The sequence below is a fragment of the Rhipicephalus sanguineus genome, chromosome 11 (genome assembly GCF_013339695.2).
Source record: "Rhipicephalus sanguineus isolate Rsan-2018 chromosome 11, BIME_Rsan_1.4, whole genome shotgun sequence".
NCBI lineage: Eukaryota > Metazoa > Arthropoda > Arachnida > Ixodida > Ixodidae > Rhipicephalus > Rhipicephalus sanguineus.
In genome coordinates this window covers 22,338,024-22,361,508 of record NC_051186.1, presented here as the reverse complement: position 1 = coordinate 22,361,508, position 23,485 = coordinate 22,338,024, and the positions used below count along the sequence as shown (strand labels likewise).

At 45.3% G+C, this 23,485-nt stretch overlaps 1 protein-coding gene across 1 annotated transcript in view; it reads left to right on the top strand.

Moving 5' to 3' along the window:
- Positions 1-23,485, top strand: part of LOC119374475 (uncharacterized) — a 207,521-nt gene that overhangs the window by 21,297 nt on the left and 162,739 nt on the right. Inside the window, exons 2-3 of the mRNA XM_037644583.2 lie at positions 7,748-7,867; positions 22,281-22,451. Coding sequence (XP_037500511.1) covers positions 7,748-7,867; positions 22,281-22,451 — 291 coding nt within the window. The remainder of the gene's footprint in view (positions 1-7,747; positions 7,868-22,280; positions 22,452-23,485) is intronic.

Below are 23,485 nucleotides of genomic sequence, written 5' to 3'. Positions count from 1 at the left end.
AGATCCTGAGATCAGAAATACTTCGACAAGCCAGGTTTTACAGGCAGTTTCTATCTGTACAAGTCAACCAGACGACGCCGCCACCGAGAGCAAACAAGGCTCTGCGAGAACTTCAGCGCTACGCGGACCGCGCCACGGAATTTCTGTGACAGCTGCAGCTGAGACAGTTACAGAGCCAGCTTCGAAAGAAGGAACCTTCTTCTTCGAAGAGCAACGTGCACCTTCCCGAGCAAGTTAATCTGCCGGATGATGTTCATCGTGTGCTAACGCTCGGACCGAAATTCACCATACAAGAAAAAAGAACCTCGCCGGAACTGCTTTCCTACGTCAGGCAAGTTTCACATTTCGCCTCCGATGAAGAATCCCAAAACTGTATCTCGCAGGGTGTGGACATTCTAAATCCGTGTAACGAGACGGACACTCCGCTTCCTGTAAAACGCGTCGTACGTTATTTAACCGATAATACTCTGCGTGTGCTGCAAGCCGACAAAGAAGGCGGTTTCGCAGTTTTAAGTACTGGCACCTACAACGAAAAAGCAAGACAGGCGATATTGAAATCCTTCAACCCGCACGAAGGAATTTCAGTCAAGAAGCAGAAAAGTGAAGCAAAAAGACTATGCTCACGGTTAAACCTAACACAGTTAGAGAAAAGTATAGATAAGAGTTCCAAAGATTATCTAGAAGTTTTCTTTACCATAAAAACCCACAAAGCGGACGCCCCATTCAGAGTCATTGTGTCGGAACGGGACACTTGGCAAAAGGCATTCGGTCTCTTTTTACAAGAAAAACTGAAACTCTTGCCCGTCAAGGACCCGTTTCTCATTAGGAACTCCAAGGAGGTTCTAAATTTTATTAGTTCATTCACAGGCAAGAACCTGAAAGGTTTTTCCGTAGATACCACCGATCTATATTATAGCTTACCCCACAGTGGTTTACTAAGTTGCGTTGAATGCGCCATTGAAAAGTTCGGTGAAATGGCTTTCCAAACTGAATCAGGCATCTCTAACAGCCATTTTTTAGAATCACTCCAATTCTACTTGAAATCGACCATGGTAAAATGGAATGACAGATGCTTTCTGCAAAAAGCAGGCATCTGGATAGGCTCATGCATAGCCCCCATTCTTAGTGATTTGTTTTAATGTGAACTTGACAACGCGCTCGCCGCTCATCTTAGCTCCACGAATGTGGTAAAGACTTTTAGATTCGTTGACGACTACTTGCTTCTTTTACAGTGTGACGCGGCATGTTTTGCTCAAGATTCCAAAAATGTTCTTGCACTTGTTGAAAAATGCTTAGACCCGTTGCATGTCACTAACGAACTTCCCAGCGAAAGAAGTATTCGTTTTCTAGATGTAAAAATCAGCTTAAAAAAAAAAAACGCCAGGCCTGCGCTGAAACCGCAGCACGGTCAAAGCGAAAGCTGGAAGAGCGGCGCTTCTAAAGCACCGTTGTAAGCTCTCTTGGGGCTACTAATACAAGTACACCAGCAAGGTACCCACTACGCCATAAATTACAATTTTTGTGAAGTTCAGAAGCACTACTAAGCCATTATCTGTCATTCTGCGGAGAAGCGAGGCACCAGCTACACGTCTGTAAGCATTATGTGCACTTTGTTGACGCGACGACTGATGACGATGAAGAATTATGGCTCAACCCTTTGTAATGGGTTGGAAGCTTTAAACGGCCCACCAGTTATGTAATTTGCATTAGGTGACGCCCGGTCGCTATGTCCCTCTCCCGCCATGCTGTATAACATACGTTGACGTGGGAGAGAGCGGTGGGGGGGGGGGGGGGGCGAAGTACTTTACTGAGACCCCGAGGAAATAGATCATGCGCTTATGGGCTTCCCTGGCAACTAATACAAGTGCAGCACTTGCGAGGAACCGACTATGCTATAAATCATTGTAATTTTTGAGAAGTAGGAAAGCAGGCATTATGCTATTTTTCGTCATTCTACGGAGAGCCGTGGTACCTGCTAAACGCATGTAAGGCATTATGCGCACTTTGTTGATGCTGTGCCTGATGACGATGAAGAATTATGGTAGAGCCCTTTGTAATGGGTTGGAAGCATTCAACAACCTTCTCGTTGCGCAATTCGCATTGTGTGACGCTTACTACAGAATTCGCGTTGTGCGACGCTTGGTGTTTATTTTACTCTTCTACCACGCTATATTGCATATGTTAATGTGGTTCCTTCCCGACATGAAGCCTGTATAGGACCTTTTTGCAAAGCAGTTTCAAGCACCGGCATGGCTCAGAGGTTGAATACTGGGCTCCCACGCAGAGGGCCCAGTTTCGAACCTCGTTCCATCCTGGAATGTTTTTCTTATTTCGTTTTTTTTTCTTATTTCGAGCGATAGTGGTTACGGACACCGGCGGCGGCGGCGGTGGCGGACAACTACGGCGCCAAAAACGGCCGGTGAAATGATCTCATAACAGCTTTCGCTGTAAAAACCACGTCTGCTGGGGCTACGAACCCCGAGCGAAAAACCGATTCTTCCTTTTAACTCAGCGCACTCGAAGTTAGTGAAAAGGGGAATTGCCAATCTTTGTCTAAAAAATGCCCTGGAAAAATTCTGCCCCCATCAAATGATTCAAAGCTTCTCTCAGCAAACAGGTCGTTTATCACAGGCAGGTTACCCTTGTGAACTGGTCGTTTCCGTAACTGAGAAGCTACTTGGAAATGTAAAAGCTTCTGCCTCGAACTTGCGCCCCGCCTCTGAGGAGAGGGATATAAGAAAATTTGTTGTAATCCCTTATATTCGCCTGCCTAACTCGCTTCAGTGTGCAAAATGACGGACCCTAACTGCAAAGAAAAGGAATTATGTAAAGAGAAACATCAAACCAGATATGTAAACTGCATTGAAGGGGTTGTGTATCGCATTCCGCTGACATGTAACCGCGTGTACATCGGTCAAACAGGTCGCTGCATAAACGACCGCCTCCGCGAGCATGCGTACAACGTGGAAAACAAAACAGGGGGGTGGCTGGCCATTCATGGCGAAAAATGTGGTTGCAAACCTGATTATCAAAGTTGCACTGTAACTGCAAAGAGCAAAAGGGAAACCACACGCCTAATCATGGACGCTCACAATATCATGTCTCAAAGACAGATGCATCAGCATGCCATCTATCTCTTTATCAGCTAAAGAAATAGCATATCTCACTGGTACTACACGTGTTTGTTAGATTGTCTTTGCTTCCTTCGTAACACGAAATGAATGTATTTTGGCATATAAAAGGTCACATTTCCCGTCAAAAACTGTTGTTAGTTTGCGCTTCGTCTGTCCATGTATGTTCCTTCTTGTGTCCCTGTCTTCTGTGCGCATCAGTTCCCTTCAAGTTCGCTTCTTCTCTATTACTCGCTCATTCTTCCTCTGCACAGCGGCACATATCTTACCTAGCTTATTGGCAGCCGTGAAAACAACATTAACGCCACCAATTTTTCGTCGAAGCACTCGAAGGTTGTAAAAAAACGCCAGGCCTGCGCTGAAACCGCAGCACAGTCACAGCTAGAGCTGGAAGAGCGGCGTTTCTAGAGCCCGTTAAGCTCTCTTGGGGCTACAATACAAGTACACTAGAAAGGTACCCACTACGCCATAGATCACAATTTTTGTGAAGTTGGGAAGCACCTACTAAGCCATTATTCGTGATTCTGCGGAGATGCGAGGCACCAGCTACACGTCTGTAAGGCATTATGTGCACTTTGTTGACGCGACGACTGACGACGATGAAGAATTATGGCTCAGCCCTTTGTAATGGGTTGGAATCTTTAAACGACCCACCATTTATGTAACTTGCATTGGGTGACGCCCGGTCGCTATTTCCCTCTCCCGTCATGCTGTATAACATACGTTGACGTGGGAGCGCGAGGGGGGGCGGGGCGAAGAACTTTACTGAGACCCCGAGGAAATGGATCATGCGCTTATGGGCTTCCTTGGCAACCAATACAAGTGCACTTGCGAGGAAACCACTACGCTATAAATCATTGTAATTTTTGAGAAGTAGGGCAGTAGGCACTATGCCATTTTTTGTCAATTCTACGGAGAGCGTTGGTACCTGCTAAACACATGTAAGGCATTATGCGCACTTTGTTGATGCTGTGCCTGATGACGATGAAGAATTATGGCAGAGCCCTTTGTAATGGGTTGGAAGCATTCAACAACCTTCTCCTTGCGCGATTCGCATTGTGTGACGCCTGATTACAGAATTCGCGTTGTGCGACGCTTGGTGTTTATTTTACTCTTTTACCACGCTATATTGCATATGTTGTGGTTCCTTCCCGACATGAAGCCTGTATAGGACCTTTTTGCAAAGCAGTTTCGAGCACCGGCATGGCTCAGTGGTTGAATACTGGGCTCCCACGCAGAGGGCCCAGGTTCGAGCCTCGTTCCATCCTGGAATATTTTCTTATTTAATTTTTTTCTTCGAGCGATAGTGGTTACGGACACCGGCGGCGGTGGCGGCGGACAACTACGGCGCCAAAAACGGCCGGTGAAATGATCTCATAACAGCTTTCGCTGTAAAACCGTATCGCCATGTCTTGCCTTAAGTCTGCCCTCACCAAGTCGTATGAGCACAAAATGAGTGATAGCTTTAACGCACAGCTTACGCGTCTTTTAGATGTAGGTTATCCCCGTGATTCAGTGGCCACTGTCGATGAGCGTTTAAAAAAGTCCATTATGTGAAGTCCGAGCATGGTTGCAGAAAGCAATAGCAAGAAACGTGTCGTAGCTATACCGTACATTCATTGCGTATCTCACAGGGTAAAGAAAGTAGGAAGTCGATACGGCGTTAATGCTGTTTTCACGGCTGCCAATAAGCTAGGTAAGATAAGCGCCGCTGTGCAGAGGAAGAAACAGATTATTAGAACATAAAAGATCACTAACCGGAGGCTCACCTTCTAATCTATCGTTACATTGTCGAGAGTGTAAATGCACGCCAAAATTCAATGAATGCGCAGTTTTGTACCGACATAAGAATGAAGAAACGCGTCTAATGATTGAGGCATGACATATCGAGAATAGTCGTAGCGCATGCGTGAGCCAGCCGTCGATTAACTTGCATAAAGATGAAATCAAATGCCTTAACAGTTAACTTTCGCTTAGGCCCCCACGCGTGCCGGATTGATAGGTTCGCCTATTGCATGGGCATGCGCAGATAAGTTTTCGTGCCTTCTTTCTTTTCCGCCGTTGTGCATCTACTCAGTTGTTAGTCGGCGTTTGTGGGGTCCCGACTTCTTTGTTGTGTCCGTGTTTGCACGCCCTGTCTCTTTAGAATGAATACTTACCATCTAGCTCAGCTCTCTGTTATTCTAAGGTTCAATCACACGCCCGCACGCGCCGTATGTTTAAGAGCACAAGTAAGATCGTTGACGTTTAAAAATTTTACTGGCATTCATTCACATCAAGTAGAAAACAGCGCTACGAGACGGGACAAAGAAAGGGCACAAACACAGCGCTGACTATCAACCAAATGTGCTTTATTCCACCAGTCCGCATATTTATACTCCACCATGACTAAAGAATGCATAACAAAAAAGCAGAAAAAACCCGGTCAGCCTGCGCAAAGGCAAGAAAATTTTTAACTCGACAGAAATGTTATCTCCTTCGGAAGCAGTGAAATCGAGAGGAGGCTAACACATGCCTCGCCGCCTTTACAAATGTGATACACTTCAGAAACGAGACGCGCACGTTCGTCATAGTACTTTGATAGGAAACTCGAATCTTTAAAAGATGGCTGGCAGCCGCATTCATTGCATTGAATGGACAGTTGACTGTCTTTTGCTTGTTTAGAGACCTTGTTCGCGTGCTCGCGCAAGCGGTTATTAGCACACCGGCCAGTTTGACCAACATAGTAACGCCCGCAGGAAAGAGGAATCTTGTACGCAACAGAATCGCAACATTCAACAAACTTTTGCCGGCGCTTGTTGAAAGTTTGTTGAATGTTGCGATTCTGTTGTGTACAAGATTCCTCTTTCCTGCGGGCTTTACTATGTTGGTCAAACTGGCCGGTGTGCTAATGACCGCTTGCGCGAGCACACGAACAAGGTCTCTAAACAAGCAAAAGACAGTCAACTGTCCATTCATTGCAATGAATGCGCCTGCCAGCCATCTTTTAAAGATTCGAGTTTTCTATCAAAGTACTATGACGAACGTGCGCGTCTCATTTCTGAAGCGTATCACATTTGTAAAGGCGGCGAGGCATGTGTTAGCCTCCCCTCGATTTCACTGCTTCCGAAGGAGATAACATTTCTGTCGAGTTAAAAATTTTCTTGCCTTTGCGCAAGCTGACCGGGTTTTTTCTGCTTTTTTGATATGCATTCTTTAGTCATGGTGGAGTATAAATATGCGGACTGGTGGAATAAAGCACATTTGGTTCATAGTAAGCGCCGTGTTTGTGCCCTTTCTTTGTCCCGTCTCGTAGCGCTGTTTTCTACTAAAAGTCATGCGCCAACCAGCCCAAATTCGTACCCTACTGCAATTCATTCACAGCTGTTCATGACATTCTGCGGCCCCAAGAAACAAATGAAAACGTACGGCAGCTTTCTTTTGATGCATACTTACTTTCCATGTGTTCTGGTAATACGAATTTCGGATCATAAGAATATTTTTGATGACCCCGCGAGATTCGTATCACCGAGGTTTTACTGTATTTCCAACTTACCTGTGGCTTGAAGACCAAGGAAGAGGGGAAGAAGTATTGTGCCCTTAATTACATGTTTCCGCTTACTTAAAACCATGTGTTGTTCAATAATAATTACCTTCACAATATCAGTCTTCTTCTATGTGGCTACAAACTTGGCGTTTAAATAAAATGATATGATCACTTTCGAATAAATTTAGCTTTAGCTTTGACTCCTTTTCACGTTTACCCTGCGGCAACAATGCGCGAAGTACGGCTAGCAGCTGACTCCTTTAGCACCCGACCTGGTCTCACTGAACAAAACGCTGGCGTAAGGAAACGCGGCCTTTGCAGCGACATTTCTACTGTCTATCGCAGAGGTGTTAAACTCACCTCAGGCCGCAGTCACGCAATTTAGTCCCGCGGGGCAGTGAAGAAGCTAGGAGTGGGGGGCGAGGTGGGGAGCTCGTAGAAATAGTTAGCAAACGTTGCCATTTCAAAAAAAAAAACATTTTGCCATATATCATATGCGGTCATTTCTGAAGGAGATTTAGTGTCATGGATTCCAACAGCATGACGATACCGATCTACAAAATGACTAAAATTGGGACGCCGATTCTGAAATATAGTTTTTGTGTCACGGTTATGTTTCAAAAGATGGGGTGCCTCACGGTTATGTTTCAAAAGATGGGGTGCCCCCCCGGGCCTTCTGTGCGACGGAAGACGGCCGGAATGAATGAATGAGTTCGCCCTCGCGCTGCCAATTGCTAGCTTCCTGGTTAGCTCAATTGGTTGAGCGACCGCCCCGGGAAGGCGTTGGTCCGGGGTTCGAACCCCGGACAAGGACGAAGTTTTCGGCGACTTTCAGGCTTTCTTTCTGAGAAACTCATATGAATTTTCTTGTGGCTTCGTGCTACAGACGGGTGGTTGTCTATTTTCCCTTCCTTAACCCTTCCGCCACCTTGCGGGATTCCGCAGAACTGATTCCCAATATTTTTAAACTCTGGCTAGAATTAGCTGGGCACCCTGTATGGTCTATTGCCGGCGAGTGTTCATACATTTCTTCTATTAAAATGAATACCTGAGAGAATCTTGACATGCTTGCTTGACTTTGTTTCTGCAGAGCCTCTAGGTGCAGAGTGCTCCGGGGCGTTCGAGTGCCAGAACCCTGAAATGGTGCACTGCATAGATGGTGTCTGCGCTTGCCGCTACGGCCACCACAGTCCGTACCTCTGCAAGGAAGGTGGGCATAGTCAGTGGATTCACACATAAGGAAAAGTGCTATAACTGCAAGGAAAGTCACTTTGTAATTATGCGTTTATCGGACGTCGTAGTAGCTAATGCCTCAAACACTGCAAACCAGTTGTAAAAACAACCACCATGTCATGGAAACAGCGACATCCAAAGCGAGCACAAGTGGAAAAGCACTGCTTTCCATTAACATTTGCAGCAAAATATAGCTCGACTAACAAAGAATTATGCAGAGAAGAAGACGCACGTACAAGAGCGAACAAGACGGACAGCACTCGTGTTGTTCAGTCCTCTTCTGTGTGTGTTTTGTCTTTCGCGCTGTTTCAAAATGAACCCTAACCAACTGGCTAACTCTCCGTTTCGACGCATCGCATGTTCATTCTAGAACAGACGATACCTTATAACACTTCTTTACAGCATGCCATTGTCATTCAGATTTCAAGGTATGGAAACTCTTTTTCTGTAAGGGCGAGTGAAAATACAAAGTTTATAATGCTTCCTAATTCAGAAACCTTACAGGAGCACATCCACATCTACTGCTATGATGGTCAACCTCACCTGCACAGGGCTTAAAGTCAGGGGGATGCCCTTAAAGTTAGGGGGTGGGGTGCCCTTCCACATTTAATGAGGTACTCGGCCCACCTTCGTCAGGTCAACTGTAGCTCTACGGCTACCATTTGAGAAGCGCTGGAGTTGATTTTTTTCCAGTAGTGCTTTGCACGGCTAAATTATCTCCCTCCAATTTTCCGACTAATGATTTCATCGTGATTATTCGGCTGACAGGAGGCTAGCAAAACAGAAAAAAACGGGTATCGACGTACAGCTGAATGCACTTCAATGTTCGCCGTCGAATTCAAAGATGTTAAGCTCGAGGATAAGTGCTAAAATAATGCCTAGGGTGGTATCTTCGATGGGTTTCTCATCTACGGAGTCGTTATAAGCATGGAGTACAGACTGAATCCCGTCTCCATGGGGAATGTTCGTGTACAGCGACGCCATATCCAGTGTGACCAGAAGAGCATCACCTCGAATATGCAAATCGGCTATGTCGGACAGAAAGTGGCTAGCATCCTTCATATATGAACAAAACTTAGGAGGAATGGAACTGATTATGCTATCTACGTAGCGGGTCAGGTTTTCCGTGACAGTTCCTATTCCTGAAACTATTGGTCGGTCTGCATTATTGTTTTATGAATTTTATGGAGAAGATAAAATCTACCAGCTACCGGGCTCAAGGGGACTAGGGATTTTAGTGCAGATGCTGGAATTTTATTTTCTTTTACTATGTCTTCTAAAGTTTCTTTTACCTTGGTCTTGAACTCTTCGGTCGGGTCGTAGCTCAAATGTCTGTAAAATACATGGTCATTCAGTTGTCTATAGGCCTCACGAAGGTAATTAGTTTTATCCATTGCGAAGATTGCACCACCCTTATCAACCGGCTTAATGACGATGTTGTCACGGCTAGCTAGCGTTTTCATTGCTTCCCTTTCTTTGGCGCTCAGGTTGCGGTGAAATCGCGATTGACTTTTCTATGCTTCGAGCACACCTCGCTGCACTGCTCTGATATAAAGGTCGAGACATTTATCTCTCTGAGAAGAAGGAGTCTAGTGCTTAGTAGAAAAATAAGTTTTCTTGTTAGAGGTAGGCCGATCGTGAAAGTATTCACGTAAACGCATGTTTCTTTCAAGATTATGCAAGTCACTGAATAGTTGGAATTCACTGTATCCGCCAGTAACAGGACAAAAGTTCAAACCACGTGACAGAATATTAATGAGAACTAACAGACATTAATGCCAAAGGAAAGTATAGGGGGTGTTATTTCTAGTAATTAGGATATAAATGTGAAGAAAGTAAAGTGGACGAAAAGATAACTTGCCGCCGGCAGGGAGCGAGCCTGCGACCTTCGAATAACGCGTCCGATGCTCTACCACTGATATACGGCGGCGGTCATCCTCTCGTCCACTTTATGGGGTATATATGTACATTTAAACTTAGGAGTGTTAGTCAATGTCACATGTAAGAGGTGGCAGCAAAAACACGGGAAGAGAAGAGGAAGATGCCAAGGGTAGCGTAACGTAAAACCAAGATGATGGAAGAAGATGAAAACGAAGTCAGAGGTATAAAAAAGAAGGTAATGTGGCCATAGGGGGGCCCTGGGTGTTCGATGGTGAGCGCGCGAGCTGGGGACGAGCGTCGCCGGCTTTTGTTCCGGGCGTTTCGACTCCTTTTCTGCTACGGCATCGCACCGTAGCCTACGGCTTTCCAAGACACTTCCAAGCAACCGGATGGCGGTCACGAAAACCTGCAGCGGCCCAGGAGCGTCGTCGGCTCATGTTCCCAACGCACCGTCCTGCGGCACCGCTCCGTAGCCCGTGCTAGGGCCAGTCATGGTTCTGGGAAACGTCGTGCGTCTCAAGTATCTGCTACGCCCAGGTCACTGAACCCTGTGCTTCCCACCCTCAACCACAACGCCAGCCCGCATTCTGCCACAGATAAAGTCTGCGGCATCGACTAAGACGCCGACTTCAATGCCTGTGAATCTGTAAAACGCCTCGCCTCTTCCAGCGGGACAGAACGCCATGAGTGGTGTAAGCGATGGACGCTTCGTACTTTTAGCTGTTTATTTCCAATACTCAATTATTCTTTGAGTGATAACTGTGTTTAGCGCTAGTTTTATTTAGTGTGTTCCTTTTTCGTGTTTGCAGTTGTTTTCAGGTTAAGGTGTGTTTTCTTTCGTGCGTAATTAAAATAAGTGTGTGAAGGCGTTCACGTCGTCCGCTCGTTCTGGTCGACTGTTGTCCGGAGATCCGTGACAGTCATACCCCATAAAGTGGACGAGAGGATGACCGCCGCCGTAGCTCAGTGGTAGAGCATCGGACGCATTATTCGAAGGTCGCAGGTTCGGTCTCTGCCGGCGGCAAGTTATATTTGCGCCCACTTTACTTTCTACACATTTATATCCTAATTACTAGAAATAACACCCCCTATACTTTCCTTGGCATTATTGTCTGTTAGTTCTCATTGATATTGTCTAACAAAGAAAAACGAGCCCTTAAAGGTCACCTTTCATTAAACCACGCGACAGAACACTCTTGAAATATTTACAATATTTTCAGTATCTGTGGAGGGCGAATGCGCCGAAGATGTTGCATCATTAGGGGTCATGACGTTAGTGCAAATATTATCGCGAATCAACTTTTTATTTTTCTTGTCGTTGAGTTCGCGAATATTTTCTTGTCTGTAATTGTCAAGCAACGCTCTTTCTTCGGCAGTAAAATTATGAGTGGCAAAAAGTTGATTCTCCTTGTTTGTAACTGTTTTGCGAATGACTCATAATGGTTAGTAACATGTCGCTTATAATGGTTAGTAACAATGCGCGTGAGCTCCAGTGAAGCTTGTTTGAGGGTGTTGTCCCACCTCCACAAATTATTGTTAGACATTTCAGACGTGGCAGGCCTTAAAGTAAGGCATATACCTTTAGGCACTGTAGATGCAGCAATATACGTTTTCTAGGTGCAAGCATGCAGATCACAACGAGTGCGTTTTTCAATGACTTTCCTAATGTTCAAAAAACGCACAGAGGCGGCCCCAAAGGGAGTCTAGCCCTGGCTACCCAGTCGAAAAATACACCAGCCCGGTTTGGTATGTTCTAGTGTTTTTTGGTATTAACACTAGATAGGTGTGGTGTCTTCTAGTGTGCAGACCGGACCAGCTTGGTGTGCTCTAGTGTGTACGCTAGAGCGGCTTGGTGTGCTCTCGTGTGCAAACCGGACCAGTTTTGTGTATTCTAGTGTGCACACTAGAGCGGCTTGGTGTGTTCTCGTGTGCAAACCGGACCTGTTTTGCGTTCTAGTGTGTAGACCGGACCGGCTTGTTGTGTTCTAATGTGCAGACCGGACCGGCTTGGTGTTCTAGTGTGCAGACCAGTACGGCTTGGTGTGTACTAGTGTGCATACCGGACCAGTTTGGTGTCTTCTAGTGTGCACACTGGACCGCTTGGGTGTCTTCTACTGTGCACACTGTACCGGTTTGGTGTCCTCAGAGTGCACACCAAAGACCGGTCTTCTGGCCTTTATTGAGCGCACCACTGGCCTCGTGAAGGAATATGCGTGTCATGTACAATTAGGCAAATGCAGGTGGAATATATTTCGATGGTATTGAGGTATATTTAGTAACAATTGAAACCTGCATAGGCTATAAACAAATCTTAGTCGTGCAGTTTACAGCAGCACAGCTGCATCTAAAAACGTTTTTTTTTCCAATTCCTAAAGTGCAGTTAAAAAGTCAGGTATGCCATATTTCAGGTGCATGTTAAACGTGATACGGACATACGAGCGCTATGGGACGGGGACATAGACAAGAGGCACACAGGACAGGCGCTCAACTTTCAACTGAGGTTTATTGAGCAGACATGTAAAATTTATACAAGCAACCAGCAAGGGCGATAACAATTGTGAATCATCCACCCGATAACAAAAGTGCCAAGACCTCACCAAAAAACTGCGTCATGGCCACGCACCACGCCAAATCAAGTTCCTACCGCTCAAAGGCGTTAGAAAACGTCCGATATTGAAGACCGCGACACACTTGCATTTAAAAAATATATACCTGGAATGACGCATGCGCACTCAAGAAACCTTAACATCAAAATCAACAAGCCTTAACATCGAAACCCAAAAGGAAGCAGGCGCCATCAAAACCGAACAGGCCGTCAACGAACCAGCCTAGCAATGTGGAAACAAACTAGCCCACCATCGGACAAAAAAGAAATGTGGGCTACGGACTCTGCACATATGCGTGACGGAACTCCTAAAAAACCTAACCACGAGCCGCGTAAGTAAAATAAACAATTTTTCCCTAACACCATAAAAACCAAAAACAAAACTTGAACACATAATTAGTCACAAATATTAAATGAAAAGAGATGTTTGGTAAGTAGCATAGCAGTTTGAGTATCAGGCTGTTGAGCCAAAGACACATTAAATTTCACCATTGGGCACATATTTTGTTATTGACTAGCCATGAGATGACCGAACATAAACCTACTACAAAACATGTGGTGCAAGGCAATGAAGCTTTTTAGCCTTGCATTGGAGGGAATTTTTCGTGGTGCCATCTAGGAGCAAAAAATTGTTGGCTGATACAGAAGACAGTGCAATATTGGGCCGACTTGTGGCAGAGGTTAAGCAGCATTCAAGCACTCATCAATGTGCTGTGACAACACAAAAACAGCGCATAACCAGAAATGCATACTACGTACACAACAGCGCTTTTCTATAAATAACATGCCCAAAATAAGCATCTGAACCTCAAATTGACGATAAACCTCTCCTCATAACAATGCAAAGCACATAGCACTCCCTGCATAGCTGCCGCAGCAACGTAAACTTGTGACGCTGGGAATGACCTCACTAGCCTGTAGTATATGAAAGAGCCTGCATCTGTTATTCTAACCTGCATAGCATCTCATTTTACTATAGTTGTAACATACTTATGGGCAGGCAACACTTAGGATTCCCAAGGTGCAGCAAAGGGAAATATAAACAGCAATATAGCCATCTGTGACCTGCTATCAAAATTACCATTACTACCATTGCAACAGCATTGCAATGAAGCATCGCATACATCCGTCAGCAGTTGTGGCGATTTTCAGCAGCTTTGCTGGACATTCACTTTCGCAGGGCTGAAGTGGCAAGCAAAATTTTATCATAGGAAGGAATTGTAAGTTATGAATTCATGGACTACAGGCTGCCTTAATAAGAAAGAACAATTTCGTGTCACTGTCGCTGCACTTATTCTCAGGTTCTCTTTCTAGACTAGTCATAAAGTAAACATATCCTTTTTGTCAGCCATTGATTGGTACATTGATTATGCTGCTCAGCTGCTCACCAGAAAGTCGCGGGTTCATTCCAAGCCGTGGTGGTCACATGTCGATGGAGGTGAAATGCTAGAGGCCGGTGTACTGTGCAATGTCAGTACACATTAAAGAACACCAGATGGTCGAAATTTTTGGTGCCCTCCATTACAGTGTGCCTCATCATTATATTGCGGTTTTAGCATATAAACCTCGGATGTTATTAAACATATCCATTATCTCTATCTCGCGCCAGTAAAGAATGCCACAGCTCTATGGTAAGAATACCTTCTACAGCACAAAAATAAGTGAGGGTAGATAGAACGGTTCTGATAAAACATGCTGTGCAGCCTTCACTGCTAAAGCAATGCAGTATCCACCATGGTGGCCTAGTGGTTATGGTGCTCAACTGCTGACCCGAAGGTTGTGGGATTCAATCTTGGCTGTGGCGGCTGCATTTGGATGGAGGCGAAATGCTTGAGGTATGTGCACATTAAAGAACACCAGATCGTGAAAATTTCCGGAGCCCTCCACTATGGCATCCCTCATAATCATATCGTGGTTTTGCGACGTAATACCGCAATTATTATTATTTTCAAGCACTGCAGTGTTGAGCACACAGAAAAGTATAGATGAGTACCAAAGACCACGGTTTCAACCAGACGCAAAAATGCCTTATGGTACAGCTGTGCTACGTATTTATATCGATCAAATTGAATTGGTTCAACACAAACAAATAGACTTGACCATTTAATTTCAAGACGAATGCCCACTTACAATGCAAGGGAAATAGTATTTTAGAGCGCAGCTCGTAGGCACTCATTTCAGGGTTGAGTATTGTCCTCATTGTCCTATTGCCCTCATTGCCCATCGTCGTAACCGAGTGAACGAGCACAGTGAAAGATCCCCCAGCTCAGGCACTTCGAGCCATATGATGCATTACTCTAGAAACTTCCCCTTTGAAACCGAAAATAAAAAAATCACAGCATATCCACGTGGTGAATGATGATGAGTGGGGTGAAGCGAACTCGCGCTGCAGCACGACGATGGCATTGGCGCGAGCGTGGTCCTTCTTGATGGAAGATATTGTGACTAGATTGTTTGAGAACCACAATCTGTTGCACACACCGCAACTATGGCCGAAACTGTTATCAAGAAAGTCCCGCTGGAAGCGCGCGTCGGCGCCTTCGGGCAGAGCCGGCCTGATGCATTTTGCAGCCACTTCACGTGCTCGCACAGCCTCGGGCTCTGCCTGCCGGTACGCGCGCTTTCTCGCCTCTTCACGGTCCTTCACATTTTGAAGATCCGATTCGCGCCGCAGCCGTGCAGCTTCGGCCTCGCGGGCTCGAACGGCGCGGTCTTCGCGCCGCAGCCGTGCAGCTTGTCGAGCAGCTTCGGCCTCGCGGGCTCGAACGGCGGGGTCTTCTCACCGCAGCCGTGCAGCTTGTCGAGCAGCTTCGGCTTCGCGGGCTCGAACGGCGGAATCTGCTTCGCGGCGTCGACGTGCAGTTTTGGCCTCGCGGGCTCTCACCTCAGGATTCTGTCTGCGAGCGCGCGCTGCCGCCGCCTTCCGTGCCCTCCGTTCCGCAGCCTTGTCTTCCATCTGGCGACTCCGAGCTAAAGAGAAAGCGTGCCAAGAGTGTCACTCGTCAATGTCGTCTTCTTCTTCCTCTACTGCATACGAGAACGCGCGCAGTAAAGAAAGAACGCCACACAGGCGAACACGCACGAGAGTCTCACTCGTCAACGTCGTCTTCTTCTTCTACTGCATACCAGAACGCGCGCTTCTCACGAGCTAGAGGTGGCTACTTCAACGCTACAAACAAACGGATGATGGACAGACCCACGGCATAAGGAGCTTCGCCCCTAAAATAAATTTTTAGAAATAGCCGAGCAATGACCAGAGTGAAAGATCTCTTGGTCAGGCGCCTCGAGCCACGCGATGCTCTTATTAGGGGCGAAGCTCCTTAAAGCGGCACCCGTTCGTCCCTCGTAGTCGTAGTGCGTAACCAGTCGTAACGCTAGTACCAGATCTTGACCTCCAAGGTGGTGCCGGTGGGAGATTTTTCCTGTGCGTTGTTGAACAATAAAAAATTCGCAGCGTGCGTGTTAACTAAAAGCCGAATTCTTCTGTCTCTCATTCCCCATTAGCAGCCATTGGCATGTTCCAGTAGGAAACGTTAGTAGAAGTAGAAGTGTAAGTGTTAGCTAAAAGCCGACTTCTTCTGTCTCTCATTCCCATTAGCAGCCATTGTTTACCTCCAAGGTAGTGCCTGGTGAGATTTCTCCTGTGCGTGATTAAACAATAAAAATTTTGTTCAAAACGCCGTTGATTGATGAAATAAACCAACGAAAGACGCCAGATGTTTTGTAAAAGCAAAACGAAAGAACGACAGATGTTTCTAAAGCAAAACGAAAAGACGCCAGCTGCTTAACGAAAGACGCCAGATGTTTTCTAAAGCAATGGTTTTCTAAACAATGAAAATTCACAGCGCACATGTAAAATTAAAGTGAGCTGCAAGTCGTCATAACTCATCGAACCTTTAGTATAAACGCGCCCGATCTCACGTCGGTGATGATGTACTGGGCAGAATTCACGGAAGATTCACGGTTTACCGATGAACCTCCGCAGCTTCGCCCACTCATCATCATTCACTCCGTGGATATGCTGTGATTTTTTTTCTGAGGCCGGCAGATTACTCACAAACTTGCTGACGAAACAGGAAATAAATAAAAAAATCAATCAGAATAAACAAGACAAAAAAACAAAAGAGGGAGGTCGGCTGGATTACGCTGGAACCTTTGCCACCAGAACAGAATATAGAAAGTTAAGAAATAAACAACAAAATGCTTGAGCCAATTGTTTTCCTCCCACACATCTTCAAAATAAAAACAAACAAAAAGAAACAGCGAATCGTTATGCCTCAGCTGCCGTGTGTGCACCTTTAAAGAAATGAAAGGTAAAATAAAGCAGCATTTGTAACTGCAGTTTGTGCTGCTGAGACATAAAATAATAAAAAATAATAAAAAAACTACAATAAATACATGCCTCTATAATTCTTTGTTTCAGTAGATTGCTAAATAAAAACACGCTTACAGCTGTACTCACACATTGCATCAGGGAGTGTCATAATCATGAGCTAATGTTTTTACATAGCACATGTGGTATTCACGTTTGCTCACAGGTGTACATTTTACATTGAATTTAAAAAAATTGTTAATGTAAACATTGGCCGCCATGTTGGCGCAGTGGTTACAGTGCTCGGCTGCTCACCCGAAGGTCGTATCTTCGACAGAGATGAATATGCAAGTGGGCCACATACTTACATTTAAGTAGACAATAAAGAACCTTAGGTGGTTGAAATTCTTACAGCTGTCCATTAGGCGTGCCTCATAATGATATCACAGTTTTAGCATATAAGATCTGAGCAACTATTGCTATTAACCTAAACACCATTTGGCAAGTCTTTGAAGTGTAATGACATTACCTCGACTGGGCGTGCAAATATGCAAACAAAAGAAAAGTCGACACCAGAAATAAAAACCGGTGTTTGTGCTGTCTTGACTTCTCTATTGTGTATTTGTTTGCACACCCAGTCTTTTAACATGGCTACGTACCAACTAGCTCAACTGTGCTCTTCTAAGACGTTGCCTCATCTCACTGAAACATAATTCAAGAGTTTGCCTTGTCTATGCTACGAGGAACCTAATCTCTTTCGTAAAAAATTGGGAATCTGCAGTGAACGACTTTCCATTTTGCTCCGCGTAAACACATACTGAAAAAATGCTTTCTTCTTGTACCAAACGCAACCCAACACCAGGTGGCGGATTCTCAACTTCATAGAGGGAGGGCATAATACTCTCTGTATACAACAGTTCCTGACACAGCAGTGCTACGGTACCATTTATGAAAAGGATGCTCACTATTAAATGCGAAGCATTTCTTAGCGAACCTCAGACACTTTGGCCGTTTCTATCTATCTATCTATCTATCTATCTATCTATCTATCTAGCCGCCTACGTCTGGGCGCTCTCCTGGTCGTGTCCATAGGTTGTAATGTACCAAAATTGGCATAGCAGAGGACCAATGTACGAACAGCACGATTCACTGGTTATGACATGAATAACGCACAATACCTGTTGCGTACGTCATGAAACCCTTTCTCTCAGTCACGTGTGGCATATACCCGAATACAAGAGTTCATGTTATGCGGGTATGTGCCACAGGGGATGCAGATTCTCAATGAACACAGTAACCACGAACATACACATTCACACACGAAGAAAGTGATAACTAACTTTAGTCAGTGTTTAACCAGTCTTCTATAACGTGCACTGACATCGCACAGCGCACGGGTCTTTGTCATTTTGCCTCCATCGGTATGAAACCGCCGCGGCCGGGATCGAACTCGCGACCTTCGGCTCATCAACCGAGCATCGTAACCGCTACACCACCGCGGCGGACGCAATGAAATTGAGGGAACAGAAGACAAAACAGCCTTGGAAGATGCTCAACTACCATCCACTCGTTCACGTGGTCCGCAACGTGGACCTCGTGGATTGCACAAGAACCTGGGCCAGTGTTTCCTGCAATAATGTAGGAATGCCCCTCATCATTGCCGGTGACTTGAACATTGATTCATCAAAACCCAACAATGCCTGCTTCTTACACTGCATGAAAGACGGCTTGGATGTGAACCGGACATCACGAGACCTCGTTGCCAGGTCCAGGACAGGAGGCATCATAGATCATTTCTTCGTAAGAGGCATCCACGATATCCACCAGCTGTAGTATACCTTGCATTTCGCTACACTTCAACCCCTCGTAACCGCGACCACGAACGGATTCGATAACGAGTCCTGTCCAGATGCTGGTGGTTACTGATCACGGTGATGATGACCTTTTTCAAAAACTGTCAAAAACCCCTTCCACACATGGACATGAGTTAGTGAAACGTGCGTGCGTTGTCCGTCATATGGGACAAATATAAGCATAACAACTGAAACGCAACTGTAACAACTGTAACTGCGAGTGTAACGTACGTGCAGGGCGCCTGCACGTGCCCTATATATCTAGAGAATTTTTTCTGAATAAAGTTTAGTTGCGCATAGAGCCTGTCCTGTGCATCTTTGTTCCTTCTTTTTCCTGTTCGAATCCGTGCCATCCAACGTTGAAGAATATAAGCACTATATAGCTTTCCTTGTCTGGTTTTGGTAACAGCCATGTTGCTTTTGCCGTCGTTGCGCAACTGTAAACAACTTTTTATGTGCGACTCTTCAACATATGTGTGTGTGTGTGTGTGTATACCATTTGCACATTTCTCTAGCGTCATTTTGTCATGTTTTGCTCAATGAGAAAAATCGCGCCACAGTCACTTTCCCGCGCATGCTCCGCATAACATCGATTACCTCGGTACGTGGGATCTGCCGAATTTTTTTGCTTGCTTTTTCAGAAGATGTTGTCTCATTATTAAAGCATGCCTGCTGGTCGGAGCAGCCGCATTTCGGTTTTAATATGCACAACTGTCAGTGGTGGGTCCATCGCTGACGGCCCACTGGGAAGCGGCTACGCCATGTTACACTTTTCTCGCTTTCCAGGGTCAGTAACTGATGGCTAAAAAAATCACAGCTTCACTTAAGGGCGAGGCGATGAACGCGATACCAATAAATTGTGTTGTTACGCGAAGTAAGGCTACCCGCTAACTCTTTTGGATCCGATCTCGCGCAACTCAACAAAACGCTCGTTTAAGGTAATATGGCCGCTCCAGGAACCGAAGCGGTTTTCGTACTGTCAGTTCTCTCAACGCGAAGCAAGCGTTCAGAGCACAGCAAGTTTACGAACCGTCTCCTGGTGCCTCGAGATAGCGCGCGCCAACGACTTGCGCGCTTCGAGCGACGCAGCCTCCCCTCCCTTGACGTCCCTTCATGCTCCTTACGAAAGATGGGCGGGGCGTTTGCTCTCTCTTTGATGGGCAGTCGACGGCAGGCCTTGCACGCGGGGTAACGTTATCGCGTGCGCCCTCCGTGCGACAGAAACGCCCGGCTCGTTTCATCTCCGCTTCAGCCGCGTTCGTCGCCAGCGCTCGCGAGCTTTTATCCGCAGGTAGAATGCGCGGGGTGATGTCATCAATTGGAATTTATACTGAAAATGACGGCAGCGACGGCAAAAACTCGTCGCGAGTGCCCATATATAATCTCTATCGCAATAAAAAAAAATTGAGGCATTCCACTTTTTGAGGTGGATGATCAGCGAAGCTCTTTCGCGCACGGCACAGAGGTGACATGGTGGAGGCCAGTTTAAGATATAACCCCAGGTTCCTAAGGACAGGCTGTTAACGTTCAATACACCATATTAGTGCGAAAGCCTTAGATGCCTAATCAAACACGAAAATTGGTCGGTGGCGTCACCACAATGTATGCAAAAAATAATCATCATGTGATGATGTCATCGATCACCAAAAGTTGTGACGTCATCATGACTTCAAGCATCGTGACGTCACGTGATAACGTCATCACATGATATTATCGCTCTGCACTGCTTCGGTGATCGGTGCGCCGATCTGGGGGCAGTGCAATGGAGCCGGGCGAGGTGCAGAAACTTCCAATGCCTTTGATCGGTGCAGAACCACGGTAGGTGCAGAACGCTTGCAGAGGATAGAGGGAGAGGATCAATACATCGAGTGAAAAAAAAAGGGGAAGGTGGCTTTCGTCTTCCAGTCGTCTTAGGCGAATGCATAAGATACCCTGTGAGTTCTTTTTTTTTCTTTTTGCACAGCTCCCTAGAAGGCACCAGGGGGTTTTCGGCGTACAAACGGAATGTCCTAGCCATATACAGCTTCCTTGTAAAAGGAGAACGATATTTGTTATATCATTTAGTCCCCCGTTGAGCGCACTTTCGGACACTTGCACGGAAGCTCGACTTGAAGTGGACGTCGGATGTCGATTTTCCAGGCAAGCCGGCGCATCCGCAAGTGATAGTCTAGAAGCACTGCGAGAATACTCTTGTTAGATCACAGAGACGCTTCAGAAAGAGGGAAGGGAGTCTCGGAGGAGGTTGGCTTTTTGAGGCTAGCTAAGCGACGTCATGCTGCGCCCAGCAATACAATCGGTTTAGGAGAAACAGAAACTGCCTTTCGCCTTGGAGTAGTTTTAGTTCTATGAATTAGGGAGCGTGTGGCTCTTTAGCATCGAGGTACTGTTGTACGTCATGGCGTTTGTCTACCACGTCTGCTAATAACCACATAGGTGTTTTTATTTAATTATTTATTTATTTATTTATTTATTTATTTATTTATTTATTTAAAAATACCTTACAGGCCCCTGGAGGCATTGCGTAAGGGGGGTAATGCAAAAAAATGTTACATGTGAACAGTGTAGAAAATGAACGCGTATGTTGCCTAATGAATGCCTAAGAAATACATAGGAACAGCAAAAAAAAATGTTACAGAAACATATGCGGGAACGTAGTGAGCATTACGTTACACAATAAATAGAGGCAAGGAAAGAATACAATTTCAATCACGACAGCGCATTTACACAACAAAATGTGGCACATTAAAATACGAGCAATATAATTAAAGAACGAATGCGACATAACTCTGCTGTTACAAAAAACATTTAACGTAAAATTGCTTACAATAACAATAAGGCTATGAAAAGGACAATGTAATAGGTATAGTATCAAGCATTATTTTAACAAATGTGTGGTAAGTAGATGCTTGAAGTTATGTTGGTTACTTACGGAAGCTATGGCGTTAGGAAGGTCGTTCCACAGGCGAATGGCTCTTCGAAGAGCGGAATAGTTAAATGAATTAGTCTTCCCGTAAATGCGCATAAAATTAAACTGATTGTATAAACGTTGTGACCTATATTGTGGAGTTTCAAGTTGCAGAAATGATGACGCTGTATTACAGATGTATTTATGAAACAATGATAGCAGGGCGATATCCGGAAGATCATGCAAAGGATGAAGCGAAAAGTCGAGTTTAATTTGTGTAATGCTTGTGTTATATTCATAGCAACGCGAAATGAAACGTGCAGCCCTATTTTGTACATATTCGAGTTTTTCGATTAGATATTTCTGATGGAGAGACCAAATGGATGCTGCATGCTCAAGCTGAGGTTGTACACACGTTAGGTAAGCTAGTTTGCGAATATCGTTAGTAGAATGATGTAACTTACGGCGTTTGTAGCCCAATAATTTTCATAAAGTACACCTTTATTGATCCAGTATTCTGTTTATTAACAAAGAGTTTTCTACAGATAAATGCAAGAACTGTGGTTCTAGGGGCACACTGGAGCACGTACTATGGGCATGTCGAGGGATAACGAACAATACTGGGGACGCAGCCTCTAAGCAATCGCTTCCGCGCGCGCTGAGAGACTGTGTTGCACAGCTCTGCCCTTGACAATCAACTCTGGGCTGTCCAGCGGGCCGAGGAAGCCGCCAGAACTCAAGAACTCCTTGCCGTCACCTAGGCGGGACCTTTTGCCCGTCCCACAATCTCGGAGGCCCTTTCATTAAATTTACTTGTACGTATGTATCTCGCAGCACCGGTGACGCACAGGCCTACCAAGGAGGGGGACAACGGATGGTCAGCAGAGCGGGAGTGCCAAACCGACCATCAATGCCACCGCGGTTACTGCTGGCATGGCATCTGCTCCTGCAAAGATGGCTTCGTCAAGGAGCGGAGCTTCTCTGGAAGTTGGAGCTGCGTTCACAGTGAGAATAAATTCATCTTTCTTGTGGGCTCACTTGTTTCGATGCTCGCCAAGGTTCGCAGACCTCCGAATCTCAAAAAAAAACTGCGAGAAAGTTCACGAAGCTGCCATTGACAGGTAGACCGACAGATTCCCAGTCAATGATTATGCCCTCAAACCACCGATACAACAGTAGTGAAGAGTACTGTTGTGTGATTAGCTTTTTGGTATAAATCTTTTTCAGTCTTAGCCGCTATGAACACATTTGTGTCATCCGCGTATAAGAGACATTCTTCCGGTATGTAGGATGGGAGATCATTTATGAATACAATGAACAAGAACGGTCCTAATATTGACACCTGTGGGACACCTGTACTAATGGGTTTTTTACCAGAACTTCGTGCATTGATGCACACATACTGCTGCCTGTTCGTAAGATAGCTTTCTATTAACTTGTTAGGAGTGCCACGAATGCCGTAGACCTCTAGTTTTGACAGCAGTTTCTTGTGATTAATAACGTCGAATGCTTTTGTTAAGTCAATAAATATGTCCATGGTGAGGAGCTTATTTTCAATATCTTGCCTATTTTTTTCCGTTAAGGTCAGCAACGCTAGTTCAGTACTTTTCGCTTTCAGGTAGCCATATTGTGCGCTTGATAAATGTTTCTTTTTTAAATAAAATATCATTCGCTTAAGAAGTACTTTCTCTATTACCTTAGATAGAAGTGAAAGCAAAGTAATCGGCCGGTAATTTTCGACGAGTAGTTTGTTGTTCTTTTTAAATACTGGTATTACATTGCCGATTTTCAAAGCTGTCGGAAAAACACCAGCTGAAAACGCTGTGCTTGTTATATCAGCTAAGGATTCCGCAATAAAATTCACTGATTGTTTCAACAGGGCTACAGGTAAGTCATCATGCCCTACAGAATTTGTGTCGTTTAACGATAGCACGGCACTGCGGACCTCAGTAGGATCAGTAGGTGCCAGATAAAAGGAGCTAGTGTGATGCTTTATTATAGGTAAATCATCAGGCTGTTGAAAGTTCGCAGGTCGTTGT